General features: G+C 41.3%; 3 protein-coding genes across 8 annotated transcripts; 1 reads left to right on the forward strand and 2 right to left on the reverse strand.

The window, feature by feature from the left end:
• Positions 1-778: 778 nt before the first annotated feature.
• Positions 779-6,955, reverse strand: si:ch211-212k18.7 (macrosialin). 6 transcript variants are annotated; one of them, XM_034615170.1, is made up of 8 exons: positions 6,867-6,955; positions 6,736-6,798; positions 5,272-5,342; positions 4,834-5,085; positions 4,444-4,563; positions 2,904-2,973; positions 2,320-2,493; positions 779-1,845 (listed from the first exon to the last, which is right to left on the reverse strand). In XM_034615170.1, exons 2-8 carry the CDS (start codon positions 6,782-6,784, stop codon positions 1,706-1,708), a joined length of 876 nt encoding a protein of 291 aa, XP_034471061.1. In that variant the 5' UTR covers positions 6,785-6,798; positions 6,867-6,955; the 3' UTR covers positions 779-1,705. The 6 variants fall into 6 exon arrangements, with proteins under 6 accessions (XP_034471061.1, XP_034471060.1, XP_034471059.1 ...); XM_034615169.1 differs by having other exon boundaries at positions 4,834-5,103; XM_034615168.1 differs by having other exon boundaries at positions 4,834-5,199.
• A 3,695-nt stretch (positions 6,956-10,650) lies between these two features.
• Positions 10,651-15,100, forward strand: ing2 (inhibitor of growth family, member 2). Its single transcript, XM_034615187.1, has 2 exons — positions 10,651-10,945; positions 13,748-15,100. Exons 1-2 carry the CDS (start codon positions 10,801-10,803, stop codon positions 14,446-14,448), a joined length of 846 nt encoding a protein of 281 aa, XP_034471078.1. The 5' UTR covers positions 10,651-10,800; the 3' UTR covers positions 14,449-15,100.
• A 2,578-nt stretch (positions 15,101-17,678) lies between these two features.
• On the reverse strand, positions 17,679-21,223 carry rwdd (RWD domain containing 4). The gene is made up of 8 exons (XM_034615203.1): positions 21,040-21,223; positions 20,464-20,544; positions 19,979-20,088; positions 19,322-19,472; positions 18,987-19,089; positions 18,347-18,396; positions 18,226-18,228; positions 17,679-18,131 (listed from the first exon to the last, which is right to left on the reverse strand). Exons 1-8 carry the CDS (start codon positions 21,061-21,063, stop codon positions 18,093-18,095), a joined length of 561 nt encoding a protein of 186 aa, XP_034471094.1. The 5' UTR covers positions 21,064-21,223; the 3' UTR covers positions 17,679-18,092.
• Between the last annotated feature and the right edge of the window lie 5,006 nt (positions 21,224-26,229).

Raw genomic sequence — 26,229 nt, forward strand, 5'->3', positions numbered from 1 at the left:
TGTGCATTACACCAGGACAGTGAAGTGTATCAGAGTGGACTTGATGGGGAAGGAGAGAGGAGATCTTGAGATCTGATGAATGTATGCACCCACTAAACATTTAATCCACATCAGACTGACCTACACCCTTACATTTCTATGAAAACACAACATCAGGTACATAACATATTAAAAAGACAATGGTTGAAACAGCAATCAGTGCAATTAATGTTGATAAGATAAAAATAATCCCTTACTAACATCCTGTTAATTTTCCCTTTGTGCTGATTAATAATGCAAATACATGAATAATCACCAGTAAGGTTAGTGACTGGTTAACTTCCCTTATTTTACAATACAAAATCCCTGGATAGCAGAATACACGAGATTTGAATCTTTAAAACAACATAGGGATAACAAAACAATTGACACCATACTAACATAGTGAAGTAAAACATTTGTGGAAGTAGAACCATTGGTAAAATCTGACTATTTCACTTCATGACACCATGATCACAGCTCTGACCACTAATGTCAGTCTCTCACCCTATTTTTATGGCATCACCACCAGGGGGAGATAGAGATTTTAGAGGCGTCAATCTTTTTATACAGTCACTGAGTTATCTATCATAAAAACCATAACCTGAACTGATTATGATGAGACATCTTGGTCAGTTATTACACAAATACACAGGATGTCAGTTTTTACTGATGTGTATCATCATTTTTAGTGTCCCAGTGTCGAAATACTGTGTCAATGGCTTGATGAGAATCATATTCTCTGGTCATTTGTCTTGTACATTTGTGCCAAAACAATTGTCGTATAAAAACTGTCTACTGGCACGTTGAGATCAAAAGTTTTGTATTGAGTCTGAAGTGTGCCACTGGAATAGAAACAGTAAAAGCTGTTAATTAATAAAATTATTAGTAAACTGTGAATTATTAATCTCAAAGTAGCAAACATATACTTTCCTGTTTAGTTTTCTTGTCACTTTAAAAATGATTTAATACATGATTTTTAAAATGAAATAACTAATTCGTTTTTTAATGTTACTTTTTGTTATTTGATTCACTTGCATGTCTGCTTATACTATCAACTAATACCTTGGGGCTTTAGGGCTTTAAATTAATGTGAAAAGTTATAACACAGGGCGTCAACTCACAGTTCAATCTAAAGTCCAAGGCCGGGTTATTTGTTGGCAGGAGTCTGGTCAATCCGAGCTATCTCTGCTGCTCTGTGGGTCAGACTCTGCTGAAACATCTTGAATTGAATAGATAACAAATCTACACGTTGAAGCAGAAGGTTAATAAAAAGTGAGACAGAATTTGAAAGACCAATATATAAGTAAGTTTGATATTTGAATGCCTTTCTTGAAATGAAGGATTAATGAGCAAATTTAGTGATTTTCTATTCTTATTTCTCTTTTACTTTGGACTTAGATACAACTTCTAAGTGTTACTCCGATTAATTCATTTATAACAGCTTTATAAATAAGTCAACGTATTAATTGATTGTATACTGAAGCTCTTTAAGGTGGCTCACTACAGGGACTTGTACTGTAGATAATTGACAGTACAGAACAGTAAGATAGGTAAACAAAGGCATTAAAGGACAGGAAAGGTTAGTTTTCAGTGCTTCAGCCCCTGAGAAAGAGCCTCATAGCCTGACTAATTTATAACATGCATCACCTCTGGGGGACCTCTTCTCACTCTGACCCTCCCCACCTCACAGAGACTGGTAGCCATCGGTTCTCCTCCTGCGGCTCAGGATATACGCCACCACCACAATGATAATGAGCACCAGCAATGTCACTCCCACCCCGATGGCAACACCGTAATTGGGCTGGTCCGCAGGACAGGCATCAGCTGGAAACAAAACCACACAACATGTTATTCGTTTTGTCCTGACCAGTTATGTCAAAGTTCAGTAAATCAATGGTATTCATCACCTGCCCCATTTGAAAGGTGTCATTTCACCAAGCATATTTTACTACAGTATGTATGTCTGTGACTGGCAATATTTAAAATGAAACAATTAAATCCAATTTAAATTTTCATTCATGTTTGAAAATACATTCTTATTGCCAAACTAAAATCCAATCAGGAGTTTTCTGAATGTGTCTTTTGGATAATTATACTAATCATGGAAAAAACAAGACAAAATTAATAAATTTGCTTAGAATTAATACCACAATAGAGTACTTTCGTATTGTGGTATTATGTAACATTGTACAATCAGTACTTTTTTCATCTATTAATGGATCTAACAATGTATTAATGAGAAACTCTCATTTAGAAAGAAATTCTCCCTTATTGATTCTTGTATATGAAGACACTTACGGGCGCCAAAGTCATTGGCCTTGGTCAGATTGAAGGCCTGCAGCCGGTCCTCATCGACGTCCAGGTACAGTCCGTCCCCCATGTAAATTGATTCAGCCTTGCAGGAGTAGGAGTGTCCAACCTTCGCAGAGAAGAGACTCACTGAGTCGTTCTTGGCTTGGTACTGGTCCACAGCTGCTACAGTCAAACAAAGCAAAGTCAAGTCACATTTATTAATACAACACACTTAAAAACAAAGCTCAGGTGCTTCCAGGACATCATGCCATGATCTTAAAAACAAATAATGATGATCAGATATGGACTTGTTAGACTGCATTGCACTAAAAGTAGGTCGGTTGTTACCACCAACACACTTTCCAGTAACTCCACAGAGAATTTCTATACACAGACGAAGAGACACACAAACACGGAAGTTGTTCCCTCTCTAATGCTTCTTGTCTCTGCTAATCTTTGCCAGTCTTCCACAACATCCACCTGCAGCTGAAATATCAGTGCACATGCAGTGACCCAATTCGCAGAGTCGAAAGTTGAATCAGTAAAAGGCAGTAAATCACATGCAGAGACTGATATAAAACACAACTTACCTCCTTTGCTGAAGATGTAGGAGATGTGGAAAGACAGAGCATTCACATAGACAGTATTGTTTGCAGAGCTCTGAGGAAATATAAGAGAGTAGGACAGAATTTATGTGAGACATTGGTTTCCATTTCAATGAACAATGACCATGATTGAGAATATTAGCAGGCTACATTGTCCTGGATGCTACACTGATAGCCAGAATGTTCAATGGAATCCTTAATGGATCAAAAACGATAGATGAATCTGTTAAGTCAACATATGATGCTGGCATTTGAGGTAATTCAGCCACAGAGACATGGGCTGTGTCCCAATTCAGAGGCTGAATCCGATGGAGGCTGCGTTCAAAGACCAAGTAGACCAGGATTCATTGCGCACCATTGAGAAATTGCTTTTGAAAAAGGGAAGTTGGCGGCAAACACTGGAGACAAAACAGAGTCTGAGGATTACATTTATAAATGTAGGTATCAGGCTTGAGCTCAATCAAATGGATAACGGTACAAATGCTAAAAAAAAAAGAAACAACGGGCGACATTAATGATGATGACCGAGCTGCAGCAGCTCAATGTAGCTATTGATGCAACGGTAGGGCCGGATAAGCGGGTGATGCAAATAGGGAATCCTCTGTAGACCCGATCGTCTTACTTCGGTTCAGCCAAACCTCTGAAGGGTCCAGTCCCTGATTTGGGACACAGGTACAATCTGTCTAATGGTTTCATGAGTTCTACCCCATTTAGGTGATGATCTGCTTCCCTTAACAGTGCTGCTGATTGTTGACAGTGAAATGACTATGAATTTCGCTGAATATTTTTCAATGGTTTATTACATTTTGAAACTGAAAGTATATATATGCTGAAAGGACAAGCATTAAGAAGCTAACAAAGTCAATAAATAGTTAGCTTTCAAGTGGATGTTTTTTAATGCTATTAAAGCTACTAAGGATAATATGTCACAACAAGATGACAAAGGTAATTACATTCATTATTCTCAGGTTTCTAATATAACTACATGAATCTCCTTTCCAAGACCATTTCATTTGGCTATATGTACATACTGCACTAGCTGGGTTACTGTATGAGATACAGATATCTGTTGATATAATTATAACTGGGTTCTACAGTGAGTTTGACACTGGCACCGTGAAGTAATACTTCACCAAGTACCTATCACATTCAAACCTGTTAATCTGGACCGTCACGCAGAAAACCGCAAAATGAATCACACAAGCATTGTTCATTGTCACATGTCATGTGTTCTTTGAACATTCCAACCACAGTCAACCACAGTTCCCTTTTTTACTGTCGTTTCTGATTCTACTTCCTCCACAAAGTTTCAAGTCATGCTATTTTGTTATTCGTCAAAAGACCAAACGGATCAATTCTGTTAATGTTGCACTATTTAATTGCTTGAGATCTCTATTTAAATGTCAAATCGTAGTAGGTCAAAGATAAGTTAGGCCTTTAGTAAAAACAAGGGCTGACCTCATTGCCTCGCTTATCACAACATTATGATGACGTATTTGTGTCAAATCTTGGAAATCAAAAGTACCTTGTTGAACATGAAGGTGATGTGGCCCTCTTTGAACTGAAGGGTAAGGTTGGCCTTGGTTCCCTTACAATCGCCGACAGCTTTGGTATCCTTTGGCTGAACAATGAAGGTTCCATTGAGCTGAGAGACAAATAGAGAGAAATCAGTTAGATGACCACCTTGTTAAGGAAATGTCTTGCGACAAAAAGACGACACAATTACTCTTCTGCTGTCATTAAGCCCACCACAAGGAGGAAATCAAAACATGCATTGCTAAAAGCTGAGTCAACGACTCCAAAATGGCATAATAAAACCTTTAAGGATTTTTTTTTGTTAGAATCTGCCACAACATTGGCTAGACCTTTTTGGACTATGGTCGTTGGCACTGTAGTTGTGACAAATGAAATGTACCTTTGGTCTTGCCACTCGGATCTGCAATGACATATGAGCCATCAGGCAAGTCACATTTTTGTCTGTCTTTAGGCTGTAGTTTCCTACAGTCAAGTTGGTAGAGGGAGTAGGTTCAGGAGGAGGAGCTGTAGTCTTCGGGGTGGTGGTAGTCTTGGCGGTGGTGGTTGTCTTCGGGGTGGTGGTTGTAGTCTTGGCAGTGGTGGTTGTCTTCGGGGTGGTGGTTGTAGTCTTGGCGGTGGTGGTTGTAGTCTTGGCGGTGGTTGTAGTCTTCGGGGTGGTGGTAGTCTTCGGGGTGGTGGTTGTAGTCTTGGCGGTGGTTGTAGTCTTCGGGGTGGTGGTAGTCTTCGGGGTGGTGGTTGTAGTCTTCGGGGTGGTGGTAGTCTTCGGGGTTGGGGTTGTAGTCTTCGGGGTGGAGGTGGTTGTCTTCGGGGGGGGGGTTTGTGTAAATTCCTTTGCAGGGGTCACAGTTGCAGGATTGGATTGCTGTTCATCTTTAGCCAATGACAGTGCTTAAATCAAAAGGACAGAGAGGAAGAAACAAAGCCATTTAAATGTACATATATACATTATATATATAAATACACCACCTCCCAACTTAATGATCTTCTTGAATTAATTGATCAATATAATTTAGTTCAATTTGTATATAGCCAAATTATCATACATTACCTCAAGGCACTTTCCATAATAAGGTCGAGGTATTTTTGAAAACAAAAACAGTGGAAAAAAGCATACATCTGGCAGAGTGTCAGCTTAAGAAATGTTATGGTTAGTTTTAGAAAATCATTTTGGAGTTGTTCCACATGACGAATGTTAGTCCAATTTTTTTACTTTTATCCTTATTTTGGTCTCCCCCAACTTATGAAAAACAACACTTGCTTCATCAGTTGCCAGATGTTCTTCACAAACTGGTCACAACCCTTGTCTATCTGCTGCTTGGTGTGGGGCAGTTAGCATAGAGTGGGTTCATTGAAGCTTTCTTGCATAAACGTTTCTGGGCTGTTAAACCAAAGTAATGAGCTAAAACAAGCCGAGAGACAAAATAACTAAGTGGAACGGCAGAGTTTGTGGATACAATTGAACCTTTTCATATTCAAGATATATAATCCACTGTTAATATAGCATTAGTCCTTGTAAAGTGCATCTTCAATGTTTGTTGACAAAAACTGCTAATGTTTGAACTACGAGCAACTCCATCTGTCAACCAGTCTGACCTAGTTTAACTTGACTGCAGTTCATGTTAATGCCAGCTGATGCTGCCATATCTATGGTAATACACTCTGCCGCACATTTATGACACTGTTAGGGTTTTTTTTTCAGTACACACCTTATCTGCAGTTCCATGCCCCATTTGTAAGGTCAACATTAAGTGAACAGCCAGCCACAGTGAGCGCACATTCAGAATAACAGAACTTGATTATAACATATGACTTATTTTAGCGTCAATCATTTCACTCAATTGCACGTGAATAACCAAACTCTGGTGTTAGGATTCAAAGAAAGTTACAGATTGATCCTGTCTCTATGTCTCTATCTCTCTATCTCTCTCTCTCTCTCTCAAATAAAAAAAAGGACCAGGCCTCTTCTGTAAGCAGACATGTGACTCAGACCTGCAACTCCACCGAAAGACTGCGGACATTTCTCTTCCCTAAACAATCCAGGAAGTCACACTCTGGTCTCATAAAAACACGTCACACCTCATTTTTAGAATCAATAGACTTTTTGATAACAGCATTGAGACCGGAGCAATCCTAACATGAATGCAGCGTTATACCGCTTAGAGGGTCCAAGTTCTGAGGTGAAATAAAAGTTTTATCTACTACACATAGCAAAGTACTGGAGCATATCTAAGTTTTGCACAATGCCCGAAGTGAAATGTTGATAAAAAAAACAATGTCTTACCTGAGAACGCACAGCAGACGACTAACACGAAAACAACTGCTCTGTTCATGGTGACAGGTGCTGGCTGGCTGGCTGGCTGGCTGGCTGACTGACTGACTGACTGACTGACTGACTGACTGACTGACTGACTGACTGACTGACCGACCGACCGACCGACGCTTCCCGCTGAACTTGTGACACTGACACAGTGAAGCAACTGATCTGCAGCAGCACGAGTGTCAAGGTTTAAGAGACAGGCACCCGAGAACACCACAGGAAACCCCTTTAAAATAAAAGCACGCCTACCAGGCAAAGAAGAAACCCAACGTGCCGGCTACCAGGCGATGTTCACGGTAATTCAAAAGTAATGTATCTATCTCTTCTTTACTACTTGTCATGGTGTTGTTATATTAGTGAATACTATTTGAACTTTCATTTTGAGGAATCAATGTGATCATTTGGGATGTGAAATATTTTTGTCTACAAATGAATGTCTCTTATTCAATATATAGGGAATATGTGGGTAAATGTACCATTTCTATGGCAAATTCATTGACTGTAATGTTTCAAAGTGGTCTGTAATGGTGGAATGATTAAAGGTGTTTTAAGGCCTTAACCTGAGAGGTAGGGGACCTTGTGTCCTAATATGATCAATATCTTAATAAATTCTGTTAAATTGTGAGTTAGAAATTAAAACTTTAATATGTTGCAGGGCTTTGATGGGGTGTCTGCATTGATAAAGAAAGTTTAAAGGCCTCTTAAATTCACAAGAATACACTACGCATATTTTAATAAAAGTGACAAATTATTATTGGTATTATTTTGATCAATTTATGTTTTTTTTTATCGCAATATGCTCAAACATATGATTTGTCTTTAAGATAGCTCATGGATCAAATGTGGAAGTGAACTGGTATATGAGGATTAGAATAAGTGTTAATAATGTCATATTCTAGTTTTTATGCTATAGTCTGGAATGAGGGGTTATGACTTGTGTATATTGAGGGTCGCTGTGGACATTACTGCAGTGAATGTATTTTGAAAGCCCTAACCGGAAGTACTAGTGTTGATTCTTTTGTGACTACGATTCTTGTCTACTTATCATTACTCAGGAAACGAAACCACTGTGGCCGGAGGGTAAGAACGTGTTGACTCTGACTGGAGGGAAAAGGTCACATGTTATTTTCCACGAGAATGAAACAAAATCCGTTCAGTCCAGTGCTACATTTTATCATCATGACCATGGAACATCTGTCAGCCGAACACATATCTGACTGGAAGTGGCTTTAGTCTCGTACAATGCACTGTGAACACTAATAACTGAAGGAAATCCATCTTGGACAGCTCATACAAAAGCCCCTGACTTAACCCACATGAAATACATCTACATAACTTAAATAAGGACACGTTTGTTATAACGGCACCACTGAAATACCAAATGCTTTGTTCATTCATGTAACCCCAGTGTCAGCCTGTGTCAACATTTTGTTTCAGTTTTGATTCCTTCACTGTTTTACTTTGTGTTGCTTCCATTTGTGTGCATGTAGAAGCTGAAGTTATTCCATCAGAGAACTGTTAGGCTGAAGTATCAATTTGAGCGGATCGAAGCTTAAGGTGGTAAATACCTGTATATAACACTTTTCTAGTCTTGATGACCCCTCAAAGCACTTTCCATTAAAGTTTTGCCATTCACCCATTCACGCAGTGCATATATGTGCAGCACTTTCTCTATCGCACATCACTCGCAAACTGTCAGGGGCAAATGGGGCTCAGTACCTTGCCCAAGGACACTTCGCCACACAGAATGGGGGAGACTGGGATTGAAACATTGACCCTATGGTTAGTGGACTGCCCACTACAACTTAACTAATTTTAGAGGTATTTATGCATGCTATGATTCTTTCTCATTTGTGTTACTGTATTACATGTTGGGGACAGGCTGGTGAAACAACCAGAAGAACTCTTGAGTCCCCATACAAACAAACCTTATTTTTTTTTTAAAGGCTTCGTCTCTGTAGCGTTGTGGAGAAATGTATTTTACTGAACTCGGACAGCTTAAATTATTTGCTCATTTGTGACAATACATTGTCAATAATAATATACCATTTCGCCGCGCTGCATTTGGGAAATCGGCTTTTTCTTATAAACGGCCATCGAGGAGGAACTTGTGCTGTCATAGTCAGGAGTGTCCTCGCCTCAACCCTGTGACCCAGTGTATAGCACATGATGTCAGCAGATGTTTTAGATGTCAGCAGATGTTTTAGATGTCAGCAGATGTTTTAGATGTCAGCAGGTGTTTAAGACGTGAGGCCTGAAACCTGCTCTGCTTTAACAGTAACAGTTGCCATGTTTGGATGTTAAGTCTGTAAATTCAAAATATATGCAAACATCACAGTAAAACAGGTTTGTATTTTAAATTCTGACTGGCCTCAAAGCCTAAACATGCTGATTCATATCATTACATTCACAGTTGATGGGAGAAAACGTCACATTCATATGGGCCTTTAATCTTGTGGCAGCCATGACGAGAGCTGGTGATTCTTTAAAATTTGTTACCTACACCTCGGAAATTACTGCACGGATTTTGGAAGGATGCGGATCAGGGGGCGGATCCTGGATCTTTTTTCTCACTTTCTTTAACATTGTGTGATCGCATTTTGTTTTTCATAATTTTCACCATTTCCCCCGGGGATAATTCATGGATCTTGAGGAATACAAAACAGGTACATTCAGCAAGATGATACATACTGTATGTGTGAAATTTGGTGAAGCTTGATATAATTTAAGGGGACTGTTGGGCCTTAACTGAAGCACGCGCTCTACTGTGTCCCTTTCTAGTTAAGATTTGTGAAGTGTGGCTGGACTCTTAAGTGACAGTGAAGATGCTTCAAACTGCTCATTATTTAGAGTCTAAATCCAGTTGAGGGGATTTCTTGGTGATCATAAGCACAGATAGAAGACAACAGAAGTTAGTCTCAGGCAGACAAGCAAAGTAAACAAAAACCAGAGAGGTTGGTTCATGTGTTTCTACGGGCGAACAATGATTTGCAGCTCAGTGAGACTGGCAGGAGATGAGTGAACAACAAGCCACTCCCAGCCAATAGCACGCACATGCAGAAATGCCCACACAGGCAGAAAAACCAGGAAGTAAAACAAGATCAAGAAAAACATATTCCTGACAGACTTGGAATCGTTTCGCATATTGCATTTTGCACAAGCATATTGCATGTCTTGTTCACAAGACCATCATCATCCTCATCATAAGATCACCTCAAACACAAATAAACAATTTTCTCTTCTCAACAAGTATATGAGATGTAAAAGCGCTCATGCCAGAAAACCGTATATACTTCTACCTGCATATAATAGGTGTTAATTTGATGCTATTATTTCCACATTTCAGTCATTTTTGTTTCGTTTCCATTTTATTTTTAATAACATCCTGTATTTTTGACTTCCTATGAGTAATTGATGATCTATCTATCTATATATATACTTTCTAATTTCCAAACTTTATGTAGCACTTTCATTCTGGTAGGGGGGGGGCATAACTGTCTGCACAAAATGTCATAGCAACTCATGTAATATTTAAAGGGATATTCCACCCTGGACCAACATTGTGAATTTAGACTGAGACACCATGGTTGAAAATTTGCTTATAAGTTGTAAAAAAAGTAATTATCAATTAAATGTCCTAAACACCTTAGGACAAATGTCTGTCTGTCTGTCTATCTATTTATCTATCTATCTATCTATCTATCTATCAGTGTTTTGGACCTCCCCATTGGTTTAATTTCCCGGGAAAACCGTATGATAATGAGGTCGCTCTCTACCAATCCCGGTGCCGCAAATCCCCCCCTCCCCCCCCCCCCCCGTGGCCCCGCCTCCGATGACGCCCGACAAGAGGAAACTGTACGATGCCATATAAGGGAAACACTGGCGCATGCGCAGCGGCCGGAGTTTTGTTTGAAGTGAACTGCCCTACAAGCTGCAAAGTCGCCAAGCATTTGATCGCAACTGTATTTTTTTTTTTGGAAACACAATTTCCTCCCCACTCGCGCGGCAGCTCCATGCGTCGCAGGGGCGATGTTAGCCCACCACCACCCGAGCACCGACAAGTCGCAACAACTGGTCAACTATGTGGAGGATTATCTGGAATGTGTGGAGTCCCTACCTCTGGACATACAAAGAAATGTGTCCCTGCTCCGAGAGATCGATGCAAAGTATCAAGGTATTGTGCTTGGGCCCTTTTCTTTTTGTTGTTGTTGCTGATTGTCGTGCGTGTTTACAACCGGAGAGCATTAAACGCCAGATGATGAGGAGGAGGAGGAGGAGGATGATGATGATGGGCTGAAATGGTGGAACAGGCGCGGGGCTTCTGTTCCCATTTTGCACAGAATCCCCCCCCCCCCCCAAAAAAAGCGAGCGTCCCTTGTTCACTTCGATAGAGCCGAGGTGACAGGACGTGGGTCGTTGTGGTGTCGAGACGTGCGTTCGGAAACAAGCCGTCCGACAGTTAGCATAGCCAGGAGACACTCCGTCCTGTGTGTGTGTGTGTGTGTGTGTGTGTGTGTGACGCCAAACTCATTGAGAAAAAAAAAAACTCCGAATAGAATCCTCCGTTCTCCCAGCGAGCCTTCGTGTGCGCCGCGACCCGAACCCCGTCTGCCATGACTACTCGCTGTCCGGTGACACATTCGGCGCCGACACAATCCCCCAAAAACCCAGCCCCGCGTTACAGTCAAACGTGAACTTTTTTCCAGAAGGAACACACTGCACAACACCGCCGCCCACCATACTGTTTCCGCGGAGGGTTATCGTGTGGATGCCCAGAAAACAACGAGCGAACTCGGGTGGTTTTATTTGAAACAAACGCTGCTTGGTGTGTGTGTGTGTGTGTGTGTGTGTGTGTGTGTGTGTGTGTGTGTGTGTGTGTGTGTGTGTGTGTGTGTGTGTGTGTGTGTGTGTGTGTGTGTGTGTGTGTGTGTGTGTGTGTGTGTGTGTGTGTGTGTGTGTGTGTGTGTGTGTGTGTGTGGCGGACGCCGAAGCACCCGACGTGCAGGCGATGGTGACTTCTGCTCACTGACGTGTGCACATGCCCCCAAACGACCATGGTTTACACACACTGGCCATGTTTTTAAACGTAAGCTGGTGTTGGCACTCTGCACACGGAGGAAGCCCCGGTTACCTGTCAATTTCCGCCCGGCTGCCTGCGAGATATTTGTGCGATACATTCAGCGGATGCGGGTTTATTAACGGAGTCAATGTTGTTAGCGTGCAGACGTTTGTTAACAAGAGCAAAAAAAAAAACACACAAGTCTCATTGTTGCTTAATGTCGACGCGGAGTGAAGAGCAGCAGCAGCTTCCGCTCCCGACACGTCCCGCGACACCCTCCGTAGCTGATCACAATACGTCGATCACGTGAACACGCTTTAGCTAACGGGATCACTTCGAGTTCGATCGCCCGATCTCGGGCTGGTGCGACGTGTGCACTCGACCACTGTGCCCCCGTCGAGTGCGAGCCGCAGAGCCGGAGCGCTCCTCTCCAAGGCAACCCCCTTCTTACGCCACTTCCTGTGTCGAGGACCTCGCTGCAGCTCAGCCCTCCTCCAACATGTCCAGCTCCTGCTCCACCTCAGCTTAGGTTTAAAATGTCCGCGCAAAAAACTGTACAAAAAAACAATGCACGCGAGGGGAGCACTTTATCCGGAACACCTCTACACCTGCTGGCTGGTGCGACTCTCCTGTCAGCCAAAACCTATGACATGGTGAGATCATCCGTTATTAGACATTCGCTGTGCTGCAGCAGCAAAGAGAGCAGTATAAAAATAGACACCAGCAGAAGTAACATTGAGGAGATAATAATTCATGTAGCACTTTTTTTAAAAACTGCTTACAAAGGGCGTTGACAGCAAAGCAGGAAAAGTAAATATGAGAGAAATGACAACCAGGCAGGACGCAATGTGACAAGGAGGCCAGGCAGCCACGTCCAGGTGGTCGGGGAAAACAAGGCAGTGTGCACATACAATCAATAAATGTAGAGCTATGGCACATAAAACACATAAAAGCAGTAATATGACAATACAAATAAATGCACAAGTAAAATAAAAGGTGACAAAACGGTAAAAACACAGTAAAAATAGAAAGTTGAATAGAAATAACAATGCAAACTGAATGTATAAAGTGTGAGCAGGGATTGCACATGAGCCATTGATACGCACAGACACAGAAATGAGCAATTGCACAGTTAGATGAGTTGAACTTGAGTTTACAGTGCAGTCCCATAATTGGTGTGTGTGTGTGTGTGTGTGTGTATGTATGTGTGTGTGTGTGGTCCAGTGGGAGAAGAGGTTGTTGTGCAGTCTTACAGCTGCAGGAAGGAGCGACCTGTGATACCTGCCAGGGGCTGTGATGGTGTCCTGCAGAGGGCGGGACTGGCTCTCCACAAGGGATTACAGCTTAGCTCTCATTCTTCCCTTTCTCTTCCACGGCGGCCACAGTCACCGGCTGTGAATCCAGTAGAACCTCTGACATGTGGTAGAGCAGGAGATTGGCTGCAGGAGTGTGCAGCGAGCAAACGCGGAGCAGAATCTCAAGAGGAAAGTTTCCAGCATCTTGTTAAACCCATCCCACAACGAACTGAGGCCAGTGTAGAGTAAAAGGAGGAATTCCCAATATATGAATGGTGGTCCTAATAATAAAGTACTGATTGTTACGGAGAAATCCAACTCCGAACATAGGACTCAAGAAGTGTCAGATTAAACCAGATGCTCTGAGGCTGACACATCTTTTCTTTAAATCCATATGTTGTATTTTTCTCTCTTCTATTGTAAGGTTTTTATCAGTATTGGAATATAAAAAATAAAATGGCCATGTTTTGATTATTCTGTTATAGCAGAGAATGCATTTAGATTTTTAACAAATTTACAAATATTACTGAGAAAAACCACAGCATATAAGACTGATTAATGAAATGAGCACATTTTACACTCAGTCCCATTCATTTGTCTCTTTGTCTTCTGTACTTTGCAGATGTGCTGAAGGAGGTGGATGAAGTCTTTGAGAAGTACAAAGGGGAGCAGGATGCGGCTCAGAGGAAGCGCCTGCAGGTCCAGCTGCAGCGGGCGCTCATCATCAGCCAGGAGCTGGGGGACGAGAAAATCCACGTGGTGACCCAGATGACGGAGCTGGTGGAGAACCGCTCCCGCCAGATGGACTCCCATTCCCTGTGCTTCCAGGAGCCCAGCGAGGCGGAGCGGGTCCCCACAGAGCGGCGTTCCAGTGTCCAAGAGCCCCCAGCACCGGAGCGTACCTCGACCCGGCGGCCGCGACGCCAGCGCAACAGCGAGAGCCGGGACTCCAGCCACCCGTCGGCCAACGGCTCTCTGGTGGACGACCCCTTGGAGGAGCTGTCCGTCCCTCCTCCCCGTGAGAAGAAGTCCAAGTCCGCAAAGAAGAAGAAGCGCAAGTCCAAACAGGACCGGGACGCCTCGCCGGTGGAGTTTGCCATTGACCCTAATGAGCCCACCTACTGTCTCTGTGAGCAAGTGTCTTATGGTGAGATGATTGGCTGCGACAATGACCAGTGCCCCATCGAGTGGTTCCACTTCTCCTGTGTGGGGCTGACCTACAAGCCCAAGGGCAAATGGTACTGCCCCAAATGCAGAGGGGACAATGAAAAGACAATGGACAAAAGCTTAGACAAGAACAGAAAAGACCGCAGGTCCAGGTAGTGACTTTCACCTTGAAGACGTCCTCAGGTTGAGGGTTAGAACTGTTGCTCGTAGTCGATAACAGTACTTGTGATGTTGTAAGAGCACAATCGAACACCATTAGTAGCAGCGCTTATTATGAATCAAGGACCGGTTGTGATTGAACTTGTGCTGTTCCATCACTGATTGTTTCCACTGGCAATAACCGTGCTGTTGTCTGTGGGATGTCCAGCTGCTGCAAGAATCATGAGCTTGAAGCTGCCAACACCCTCAAGTGTTTTGTTTTTTTGTGGGACTTAATTGTTTTATTTTGACATGTTTGTTTTAGTATCCCTTTCATTCTGGTCAAGGTCCTAATAAAATATAAGGTATTCCTGTTAATGATCATTATTTTTATTGTTATGTTTCGGCCAAACAAATTGTAATTTCTTTATTTTAACTTTCTTAATAATACTCAATTGTTTGGAATCTGCGTGTCTTTATATAATAATGGAGTCTAGAGAATAACTTTCACATGTAATGTGTAAGAGATTGATATTTAATTGAGGAGATGATTGTTGATGGGACACTGGAATAGAAGGTCATGTTTGTGGACTGAACGTTTTCACTGGTTCACTATCACTATTGTGTACATTTCTTTTTATATTCATTAAAACAAAGTATTTGTCATTTAGGAAACCTGCTCTGTTTTCTTCAGTGTGAAGCTGACGAGGTTTCTCGACAGGCTGAACTAGTGCAGCGCTGTGCTGTGGCATTAGAAGACACCTGGGGCAAGAGTGAAATATCGCCATAACTATTCAAAAAACATTTATATGAAACTGAAGAGACATGCACAAGCTTCATATAATGACTTTTGTGATTCCGCCTGGCTCTGGAGGCAATGAATGTCTCTGGCGTCTCTTCCACAGATTCCATCTGTCTCTCTTCAAGCAGCAATCTAAAATCTTTCACTTTGAAAGGGACTGAAGTAAAAGATATAAAAGTGTAACCACCATAACATTGGCACCGGCCTCCATTGTGCTTTCTTCTGTTGTGTGTCGTTTCCCCACTTCTGACACGTTTGCTGGCACGTTCCAAACATGACTCAGCGGGGTATCTTACCTGTGTATACCTGCTAATATGGTGTAAAAGAGGTGTATTATATTGAATGCATTCTCCAAGTGGTGCAGTTTTGTCTAATAAGTTGCTAATGCCCTACTGTCCAAACGCCTCTGAGCTGTGTTGGTCTCAAAACTAGTACTAATTACAATCACTGAAAGGTAATTCTATTGAGGTCTCAGTTCGGCCGAGGCCGAGCAGGACAGAAACCTTGTGCCCGCGAAGCAGCTTCATACAGAGGACACGTGCATCCAGGGAGAGCACGGACAGGACGCTGCATGTCCCCAGGTCCCACAGGCTCGACTGTCACTGTGACACATTCTGCTGCGTATGATGACAATGGAAATAAACATGTTTCCTAAAGAAGTTAGATTGATATTTACCTTCAGCAATGAGGTTTTCATCGCTGTTTTGTTTTAGTTCACAGGATTTAGTAAAAGCTACTGAAAAGCTATTACCATTAAGCTTAGTGGAAGGATTATATTCAGAGGCACTCTGCTCAATCTATGTACTTGGATGTGTGAAAACATGCTCCAGCATGACACCTTGATGTGAAAGCGTCTTGAGGAAACAGTTGGTTTTTAGCAGCAGAGTGTGAAGACAAACCCACACCTCAGTCATATGACTACAGCACTGATAACCCGTTCCACAGGAACCTTTAATGCTCACTTCTGTTTTTCACCTGACAGCAGAAGGACTATGCTCCCTCCCCCTGTCACGTCAACCTGACTGGGCTCTTCAGCAGGTTCCCATAGCCACAGATCCTCTTAGCGTTCTTCCTGAAGGGCTCCCACACTCTGTCTGTCAGAGCAGAGAGATAAATGTGGGGGGCATTTTCACACCCAGACTGAACACACAATTCATTGGTGGCTTTTTCTTGTCAGCAGAATCCTAGTGGACAGTTACAGCTACAGCAGGGCCATATTAACCTGTGTGTGTGTGTCCCATCCCCCACTTGTCTCAATATCTCCTAATTAATTTGGTTAGAAATTGATTAAATTAATTAATTTCAGTGTAAGGATATAGAAATATCAAATGGTATACGTGATGGACACAAGTACTGAATTAATCTAAAACTGATCAGACCTTTTTCTTTTCTTTTTGAGCTGCAGTCTAAAATATACCATAGTGGCTTTCGATTGTCTGTCCGGTGACCCTCTGCTCACCCACACGAGTACTAAAACTAAACTGGACTGATGTCAGTCAGTCTCTCCGTCTGTCTTTGTGGAGAGTTTAGATCAAATATCACCCACAAGACAAGCACAATTTTCCTTTTTTCATCATCAGAAAAGTAACAGATCTGTCCTTAACCCTCAACAAGAGTAAGGACAAAATACCCCAAAACCCTTTTAACAGGGGAAAAGAAGGTAGAAACCTCAGAGAGAGCCACATGTGAGGGATCCCTCTCCCAGGACGGACAGAAGTGCAATAGATGCTGTGTTAAACTGAAAACGTCAACAAAATAACAGTATTTGTTATTATTACTATGTTAATTTGTATCCCATAATGCATTGTGGTAGTAAAATGAAGAATTTATTCCTGCTCAATTGTTGTGAGTTTTTGGAATACACTATGGTACAGCTTATAAGCTGCGGATATAAATATAGACATTTAATTCAAGATGTGGAGAGTCTCTACTCTCCTGAATTCTGCTAAAAACAGAGTAGTTCACAAGGACTTAATCGGACTTCACTGATTAGTGAACGACAGTCTGATATCTTTGAAAAGATAAAAAGATAAAAAGATATTACATAGTGTGTAGTTGGGAGCTATTAGCATACTGGACCAGAAGTATCATGAGATGGGTACAACACCAGTGTGCTAGTGTATGAGGACGGACTACAAAACTCCTGCAGGACAAACTAGTTATTGTCTATAATCAGTAGATTATACATATGTATATATAGAAAGCGGTGATAAATGATACTGTTAGATGAGCAGCAGACCAAAGGTAATTTTATTTATACATAAAAAATTTAAGGTTTTCAATTCATAGGGGAAATGAAACATTTACCAAAATAAGAAATGGTAACAGGAGCAACATTTTGCGAGTTCTTAAAAATCTCTCTGCTTTCAAAAACTCACATGGTACCTCAGATGAACAGCAGGATGCTATTTGACATTTTGACACGTGCACTCCAAACCACAATCCAACACTTACAGCTCAGCGCCTGACAGCTGGGCCTAACCTCGCCGAATGAAAACATGGCAGTGACAGCAAGTATCTCAAGCACACTCCACCCTGATGGATGATGGAGCAGAACATCTGGCGGCTAAATGAACAGAACCCGGTGCGTTCCTCTTCACGTCGCTGCTTTACACAAACACCACAAACACAGGAAACACGGCGAGGCCTTCAGATGAATCCCACCTCAAAGTCTCAGTTTAGCTAAATAAATGTGTGTGTGTGTGTCCACCATTGTCCAGCCTGCTGTGGTCGTCAGGGTGGAGGCAGCCATTGTGAGTGTAACATGTTGGTGAGCTTGGATGTGAAGGCTTCTGGACAGCAGCAGCAACAGGCTGCAGTGATGTCACTTCTCGTGTGAAGCGGCACCAGATCACTGCACTCACATTTGGTCGTCATCTTTCCCTCCCGTTCTACTCAACTGCAACAAAAAAGCAAAAAGAAACTGTGTGTAACTCTGGTCTGTGTCAGTGATTTGCTTCAGTGCATTTTAAGCTGAGGTGGTTTTCACTTACATGCTGGTGGAAGGTTGTTGCAATGACCAGGGAGAAAAGACAAAACATCACGAGTCAGTTATTTTGTTTTAAAAGTTGAGTATGAGCACCATCTAGTGGAGGAAAGGTAAGATGCACCTACTTTGATCACGTCAGTCCAGTTCCAGCCTCTTGGCAGTTCTCCCTTGTGATCTAAAAGCACAAAAATGGGATGTGATCATAGATCATAAGACACAATAAGACAACTTCATGTAAAAAATATTGGCTTAAAAACCAATTGAAAGTTAACTTACGATTACAGATTAGCTCGGGGTTTAGCTTATGCTTCATGAGAAAAGAACATCGGCCTTTAGAAGCTCTAATTGTGAACCAGGCAAGTATGTTTGAGGTATAATTTAAGGAAATGTGGACAAAACCATGTTCATTTCTATGTGTTGTTGAGTAAGTGTCGCTCTGTCTAAGCCTGTTCAGCTTTGGGATCTGGTCTGATCTGGTATCACCATGCTTGTCTAAATCAGGTCAGCTCCTACTTGCATCTTGTCCCATGTCAGGTTGACTTAGGTTTGGCACAGAACCACTTAGGCCCGCAGTGTGGAGAGGTGGTGTATGTTGGTTTATTTGGTTGTAAAGCAGGGCACTTTTCAAAATAGGAGGGGAAATTACAAGAAAACCTGTGGTGCTTTTAGTCGGTGGGCTCAGATATATAACATATAAACATGACCATTATGATAAGCAGTAAAAATCCATTATGCATCACGAGTGAACCGGCCTGTCGGAGGTACCTGTTCTGCTGACGATTCTTCTCTTCTGAGATTTGGTCAGCTGCTCCTTCTTCTCCCTCTTCTTGCCTGTTGAGCTGGTGTTGATCTCACTGCTGGGCATCGTCTGCAACCACAAGAAACAACCAATGGCTATTTTCTCGAACCTCGAAGACCTTGGCTGTTGCTGAATCACATTTATGTATGCCTGTAAACCTTCCACTAAAGTAGGAACAACAGATTTAGAAACTGTATATGAAAGGAAGGAGAGAACTCTTCTTTCTGAGGCAGCGCAGTCCACAAACATTTCAGTGAGTACTCAAGATGGCTGTGAGACAGCATGACTGTACTGTACTTACAATGGCGGTCACTACAGGTTTATGGTTCTCCATGAGGGCCTCCTGGTTTTCCTTGGCCCACTCAAACAGGGTGTACATCATGGCAGTGCCCAGGTTCACCTCGACCTGCTCATCCAGCTTCGACAGGATCTGCTTCTTTGTCTCTGCAGAGCTGGGAGTGAAACCAACATGATGGAAAGAAGAAAACATTACGTAATGTGTGTGTGTGTGTGTGTGTGTGTGTGAACAACAGTATCATACAGCAGCCATGACCATGAATCTAAATAATAACACAAAAATAAAACCTTTGAAATGGTCTGTATATAAGTATATAGTCTTGATGACCACTCAAAGCACTTTACAGTACAGGTTGATGTGGGTCAATGGGGTTGAAGGTTGCATAGGCACTTTGTTGATGGCACAATTTTTCCCCTGGTTTATTAATTTTGTATATTAAAGAAAAAAATCCAGCACATTTCCTGGTTTCAACAAATGACAGTATTGCACGGTCGCTGCCAAAACTACATCTGCAAACCGTTCATTTAAGTCCTGTGGTCCTACAGCTTAGAACCCTGTGATTGGAGCTTCCAGATGTTTGCAGTGCCCAGTGCTTCACATATAAAAGCACAGCATGACAGAGGAGGGACATCGGACAATACATCGCGCTTGCAAACGTACATCTTTTTGTTGAAATAGCCACCGAGGGACATTTGTGGGGTTGTTTCTGGGTACGTCTCTGGCCACGTGATGTCCAGGATGAATGCTTTGGTGTCCTCCAGGTCTCCTATCTTTCATTATAGAAACACAAGATAAGGCGAGTTACGACAACAGAATCAAACCTAACTGATGTCCGTAAGGTCTTTAAGAACCAGTGAAGGTGAATCATGAAGGTTTCTGTCTTTTTGAAGTTGATGTATTTGCTTTTAAGACCTTGTATCGCAGACAATGGTATTTTAATGGTGTAGGAGACATAAGCCCTGTTCAGACCTGGTTTTAAAATGTGTCCCGAGTGTGTCTCCTGAGTGTGGCATTAGCGTTCACACATGATCGGATCTCAGGACACATTCAGGCCTGTACTTAACACTGTCCCCTCGTGATCAGATCCCTCAGGGATGGATGTGAATACCAGGTACGGACAGCAGAGAGCAGGGACCAGTACTCACCCGGAACTGGAAGGACACTGGGCTGATTTCCTTGAAGCTCTCGTCCCCCTCGTAGATGGAGCGAAGCGCCTCCAGCTCCATCTGCGATCGAAGCAGAGGGACAGTGACAGATTGATACGTGCAGTCAACATGTAGCTTCCGTGCACCAAACACCGTTCAGAAAGATTAACTAAATTAATTAAATTATATCCGATAAAAGCAGAGGACTACACAGAATAGAAATAAGACCTTACACGTGTGCATGACGACGTATTGTTTAATTCGTCATACATGAAAACGGAAATAGAGTTCGGCTTGAAATCAGCCCGGTTCTGAGCAGCGCATGTCACAGGTTGATAAACAGCTGAAAACACACTTGACACGCTGCCCTGCACATGTCGTCAGTATCATAAAGGTCTGACACGTCCCGCAGCATCCAGCGCGGTCACCTGTCGGACCGGACACGGAGCAGGAACAGCCGCGACACCGAGAGCCACCGGAACCCCGAGGGCTACGAGTCATGCTAGTGGCACGTAGCTGCTCGTTAGCCGCTAACAGCTAACAACAGTTTCCCAGCAAGCATCGTTCAGGCCTCACCTCCTGGTCCTCGTTAGCTGTCATGGCTCCGCCGCTGTCTCCGTGTGGTTCTCTCTCTCTGCTCCGAGCCGCTGGCGTCAACCTGCCCCAGTTAACAGTCCATTTCGGCCATTACAACTTTACTACGTTCATGTTCGCACAACTTCCCCCGACCGGTGCAGTCGCCACGCTAGTACACGCATGCGCAGCCGGACCCTCTGAGTCAACTTTGAACCGCATCATTCGCGGATGTGAGGCGACATCGCTAAAATAAATGTATAACAATTTAATAGGAGCTATATATATATATATATATATATATATATGAATACTGTTTGCAGTATCAATACAAATCTAAATAATATTGAAAAGATTATATCATTTTTAGGGTTTAATCTAAACATTCTATAGAGGTTTGTGGATGTATAATATATATATATATATATATACAAATACATATATACAAATAAAAAAATAAAATAAAAAATAAGCTACACATAGAGATGTGTAATTTGATAAAAATACATATATGTATATATATAAAATTAATATAAAACTAATAAAACAACACAAATATATTTAATACAAACAAATATACATATAATCAGCTACACGTGGAGATATATAATTTGATTTGACATGTGATGCAAAAATAAATCTGATACTGTTGGAGCATTTCAGCTTATTTAAATCCACTATACGTGCTCTTTTCTGCTCTTGTATGTCCCTAGTGATGGTGCCAGACACATTGAAGCAGACAGCAATATTCTACATGTTAAAAACATACACATGACAACTAGATTCTTGAGACTCATCCTGTGAAAACTATTTGGGCAGACAATAACAACAGGATTTAGCATTTCTTCAGCAGAAATTCGAAATTTTCTACAGGGCTTGTGGATGTAGTCTTACATATAGCTTACATCACTATAATAAATACATTTCAATTTAAAGGAGCTCTAGGATTTTTATATGTGACTGTAAAATCAGTGAGATACATGTGGACATATGTAATTTGATACAAAAACATTTAATGCAAAAATACAACACATATTGTTGGCTCATGGCATTATACAAACAGACAATTTTTCACTTTTTGACTTTTTATTTCCAGTCACATGAGAAGAATAAGGTTTATGAGGCTCTTCATTAATATTATAAAAGAAAACACTCAAATCAACATATCAGGATAATAATAGGCAATTTAACTTTGCTTTTAACAAACTAAAATTATCTTGTGATTTCTGTGAATTACAAAAGTTACACCATTTTACTTTTTTATTTCCTTATATTCACACACTAATTTTAAAGGGTTACAGTAGTTTAATTTACACACTGGTCTATTAATAAAGAAGACAAAAATAAAAAATAAAGAAACACAGAAAACCTCAAACTACATATCAGTGCTAATAACACTAACGCTTTATGTAATATGCAATATGAGTAAAAGTTTAAAAAAAATCACATGTCAACTGCAAAACACAAGGTGTGAAAAAGACATTTTAAATAAATGAGGAGCTGGATCAGAGAGAGATGTAAAGTAATAAACGTCGGAGCTGCTGTAACTGAGACTGACATAAGAAAAAATAGGTAAAAATAGCAGCCGACTGAGTTGCTTCATCTGGATTCTTTAAAAATAGGTCCTCGGGAGGGACAGACACACACACACACACACACACACACACACACACACACACACACACACACACACACACACACACAATATTTACAACATTTATGAGAAAAGACGGCATCTAAGAGGTGTATTAATGTTTAAAGTATTAATTCAAAAGAAAATGTCTGACAGAGATTAAGGGTGCAGTAATGACAATTGTAATGATAGAGGTATGGCCAAAATTGGTTGTATGCATGAGTAGGCATATTGTATATCCAAACCATCAAGTTTAATCATAATTCATGATCAGCTGCCACCATGATCACAATCCACAATGTGGCCGCAGCAGTGATCCTGGATCTGCAAAGACAAAACACAAGAAGCAAAGTCAGTAACATGTATTGATGAGACATTAATGTGACGAAGAGCGAGAGGAGGAAAGAGAAGCTCCATGTGTCTCCTGACAATTCAGGCCTGTAGCAGCAGAGCTAAGAGCTGGTCCAATTCAGACCTGAGCCAGCTCTACATATCAGCTTGATCAGAGAGGAAGGTTTTAGCTGAGTCAAAAACATACTATTCCTAAAACGTTGACTTTCTGCATATGAATTACAAATTGAATTTCTGTATAACTTTACTATGTAACTTCAATGCAAAGAGTAACATTTAATTACTCAAGTGTCAAGTTTAATTTGATTGAATTGAGTTACATGTAGACATTATTCTTGATATTTCTAATATGAATGAATAATGAGAGGAGATTGTTCCACAGAGCATGTGCCTGCAGCAGCACTCACTGGGGAAGAAACATCGCTGAGACTATAATGATAGTGGAGTCTTGCATTAGGGAATAGACTACACTCCACAAGTTCTTACATTTTTAATACTTTATGTATCTAAAAGCAATTTTGAATTTACTTTTAAATTCAAGTAAAATGTTTGAGTACTTCCTCCACTACTGCTCAGAGATTTTGAGGTATAATGTTTAATCTGGGACGACCTGATAGCTGAATAATAATAATAACCATAACAATATCCATACTACTACTACTAATAATAATAATAATTCAGTATCTAGAATCATTGTTGCTTCGTATGTCCCACTTGGGGTTACCAGGAATACACAACCTTTTGTTATTATCTTAGATATTTTTGATGAAATGGACTTGATGAAAACTAGCTTGTTTTCTTTTTTTCCTCTTGTGAGGGAAATGCCATGACATTTTTATGTTTGCTAGTCTTCCATTGACACTAGATAAAACACAAAAATAAGATTAAACACAGAAATAAGGATTACAAATATAAATAAAAGCTACAGTAGACATTCTTTTATATACACACACACACAAATAAATGTGTATAAAAAGTACAGTTTGCAAAGTACAGATAAGTACGCTTCATGATGCTTGTATACTTTAAAAACAGCTGGAAAGGGAAAGAATATAAGGCAGCATGGTGTCGTGAAAGTGCTGTGCTCACGTAAGTTTTATGTATCCCACATATTGTATATAAAGTGTGTTAACAGCATCCAATCCTGTGTGACAGAGCTGGTGCAACACTCACATAAAGTTGCAGTAAGTCTGCCTATGGAGTCACAGCGTAAAAGAGAATTAGCTCAGAGTGATGAGAGTGTGACGATAACTGGCAGCAGCAGCTTTTTTTGTGGGGGAAGCAGTGATCTTTTTTCCCTGTGCAGCTGAAAATGACACGTGGTGTTTGAGTTGCGATTATGTTGATCCTCCGAGTGATTCCCCCCAGGTGACGAAGGCAGCCATGGTGGAGGAGGAGGAGGATAAAGGGGGGATGAAGAGAGAGGAGGTGGCTGAGAGGGGTTCCGGCTCTCACCGGGAAGAGTGTGACAGTTTGCACTCCTGTGATAAGAAGAGCGAGGCTTTGCTTGGTCAAATAGGGCTGGGAAACAGAGGGGAACCCATTCTTTTCCATATTTAGTATTAACTGTTGTAAGTTAAAGGTGAACCCACATAGGAAAATTGTTCTGGTCCACTCTGTCACACTGTCATCCGGCCCACTTGGGTGGTCCGCTCCTGTTTGCCAGACCTGAGCCACAGGTAAGTGATGGCATTACCACATGTCACCCAAAGGTGGCCTAAATCAGCTTTGTGCTATTTGGTCCATATTCACCATTTACCACTTAAAGGTCCAGTGTGTAAGATGTAGGTGAAAGGGATCTATTAGCAGAAATTGAATTTAAATTAATCCTAGTGATGTTTTCAAGTGTGTTTCATCTAAATTGTACAATTCGTTATTTTCTTTACCCTAGAATGAGCCGTTTATATTTACATCGGGAGCGGGTCCTCTCTATGGAGGCCGCCATGTTTTTTTACAGTAGTTTTTTACATGTTTGCCAAAAAAGACCCACATTTGTTTTGGGATGTTTAGGCTCACATCCGATGTTTGCGGGCCACAAGAAGGCCAGAAGTGCTGCATCTTTGCCTGAAGTGGCCCACACGCTCTCTGGGCAAATCCCATGTAAAGACCAAAACCAACAATGCTTTTAATGGTTTCTCAATATTTTCTGACTTCCTCATTCTGTCAGTTTTCCTTATTGCTAAACCCAAACTGAAGACTCTAAAAATGCTGGAATCAGCTGAAATGGACTGAAAACTCCACAGGTTGCCAAACCTCCCAAATGAAAAAAATACTCTGGATTTTGTTTCCAATCTCCAAGTACATTGGAACAGCATGAGGAAGTCATCTCTTTGCAGCCATTATCAAAATGGAGGAAAAATTGCAAAGATAAAAAAATCCAATTACACATATGAGCGAGTTTGAATTGTTTTGGGACAGAACTGGAACCGTTATGGCAAATCCCAACTCTGAATTATTTTTCCTCACTGGCTCTGTGTAACACTTTCAACACGAATTTAATGAAATGAAAAATGAGCAAACATTAATATAGTTGCTGGAAGAATATCAATGGAAATCTTATATGTTCTCTCATTGTGCATAATGCATTATAGTGCATTCATTATAATCCTTTGAAGACAAATGTCACTTTGTCTGTTTAGGACATTTTCACCTGCTTCACAGTTTGTTGTCCTCTGTCGATTTCTTCCACTCACATATATGCTACATATTTAGTGTCAGATGTCAAACCAAGGCTAAAAGTGCATACATGTTTTACTGATGATAAGGAATTGGTTAAATCTACACTTGCTTTCTAAATCCCTGGAATAAGTGTCTCAGATTTCAGACTTGACTCTGAAAATAAAATGTTCCATTGTAATTTAGTTCATACTTATGTATGACACTGCAGTCTGAGGTCCTATTGTATTGGAATACATATTTTTGAATATTTTGTTCTCAGGAAGGCAGACGGGTACTGTGCATGTTTGAGTCTGCACGTTCAGGTCGTCAGGGTGACCGGGCTCCATCCAGGGTCTTAACAAGCAAGGAGTTGTCATGAACACTAGAGGGCGCTCAGAGCTTATTTTGAGAACGTGCACACAGCTTGAAGTCGCTTTGGATAAACGCGTCAGCTAAATGATATGTCCTGTACCTTAATGTAATGGATGCCTGATTTAAGAGTTTTCTGTCTCAGTTGAATATTTTCACTCCCAAAGAACATTTGTCAGACG

The sequence above is a fragment of the Hippoglossus hippoglossus genome, chromosome 18 (genome assembly GCF_009819705.1).
Source record: "Hippoglossus hippoglossus isolate fHipHip1 chromosome 18, fHipHip1.pri, whole genome shotgun sequence".
Classification (NCBI taxonomy): Eukaryota; Metazoa; Chordata; class Actinopteri; order Pleuronectiformes; family Pleuronectidae; genus Hippoglossus; species Hippoglossus hippoglossus.

Bases quoted from the DNA above. Each gene is read 5' to 3' on its own strand.
- si:ch211-212k18.7 (XM_034615165.1), bottom strand. From the start codon at position 6,784: ATGAACAGAGCAGTTGTTTTCGTGTTAGTCGTCTGCTGTGCGTTCTCA. The intron at 4,564-4,833 runs GTACATTTCATT...TTTGTCTCTCAG, and splicing joins TCCGAGTGGCAAGACCAAAG to CTCAATGGAACCTTCATTGT. The intron at 1,846-2,319 runs GTAAGTGTCTTC...TTTTGTTTCCAG, and splicing joins GGCCAATGACTTTGGCGCCC to CTGATGCCTGTCCTGCGGAC.
- ing2 (XM_034615187.1), top strand. From the start codon at position 10,801: ATGTTAGCCCACCACCACCCGAGCACCGACAAGTCGCAACAACTGGTC. The intron at 10,946-13,747 runs GTATTGTGCTTG...TGTACTTTGCAG, and splicing joins GATCGATGCAAAGTATCAAG to ATGTGCTGAAGGAGGTGGAT.
- rwdd (XM_034615203.1), bottom strand. From the start codon at position 21,063: ATGACAGCTAACGAGGACCAGGAG. The intron at 20,545-21,039 runs GTGAGGCCTGAA...CTTCGATCGCAG, and splicing joins CAGCTAACGAGGACCAGGAG to ATGGAGCTGGAGGCGCTTCG. The intron at 19,473-19,978 runs GTACGTTTGCAA...TTTCACTCCCAG, and splicing joins GGCTATTTCAACAAAAAGAT to CTCTGCAGAGACAAAGAAGC.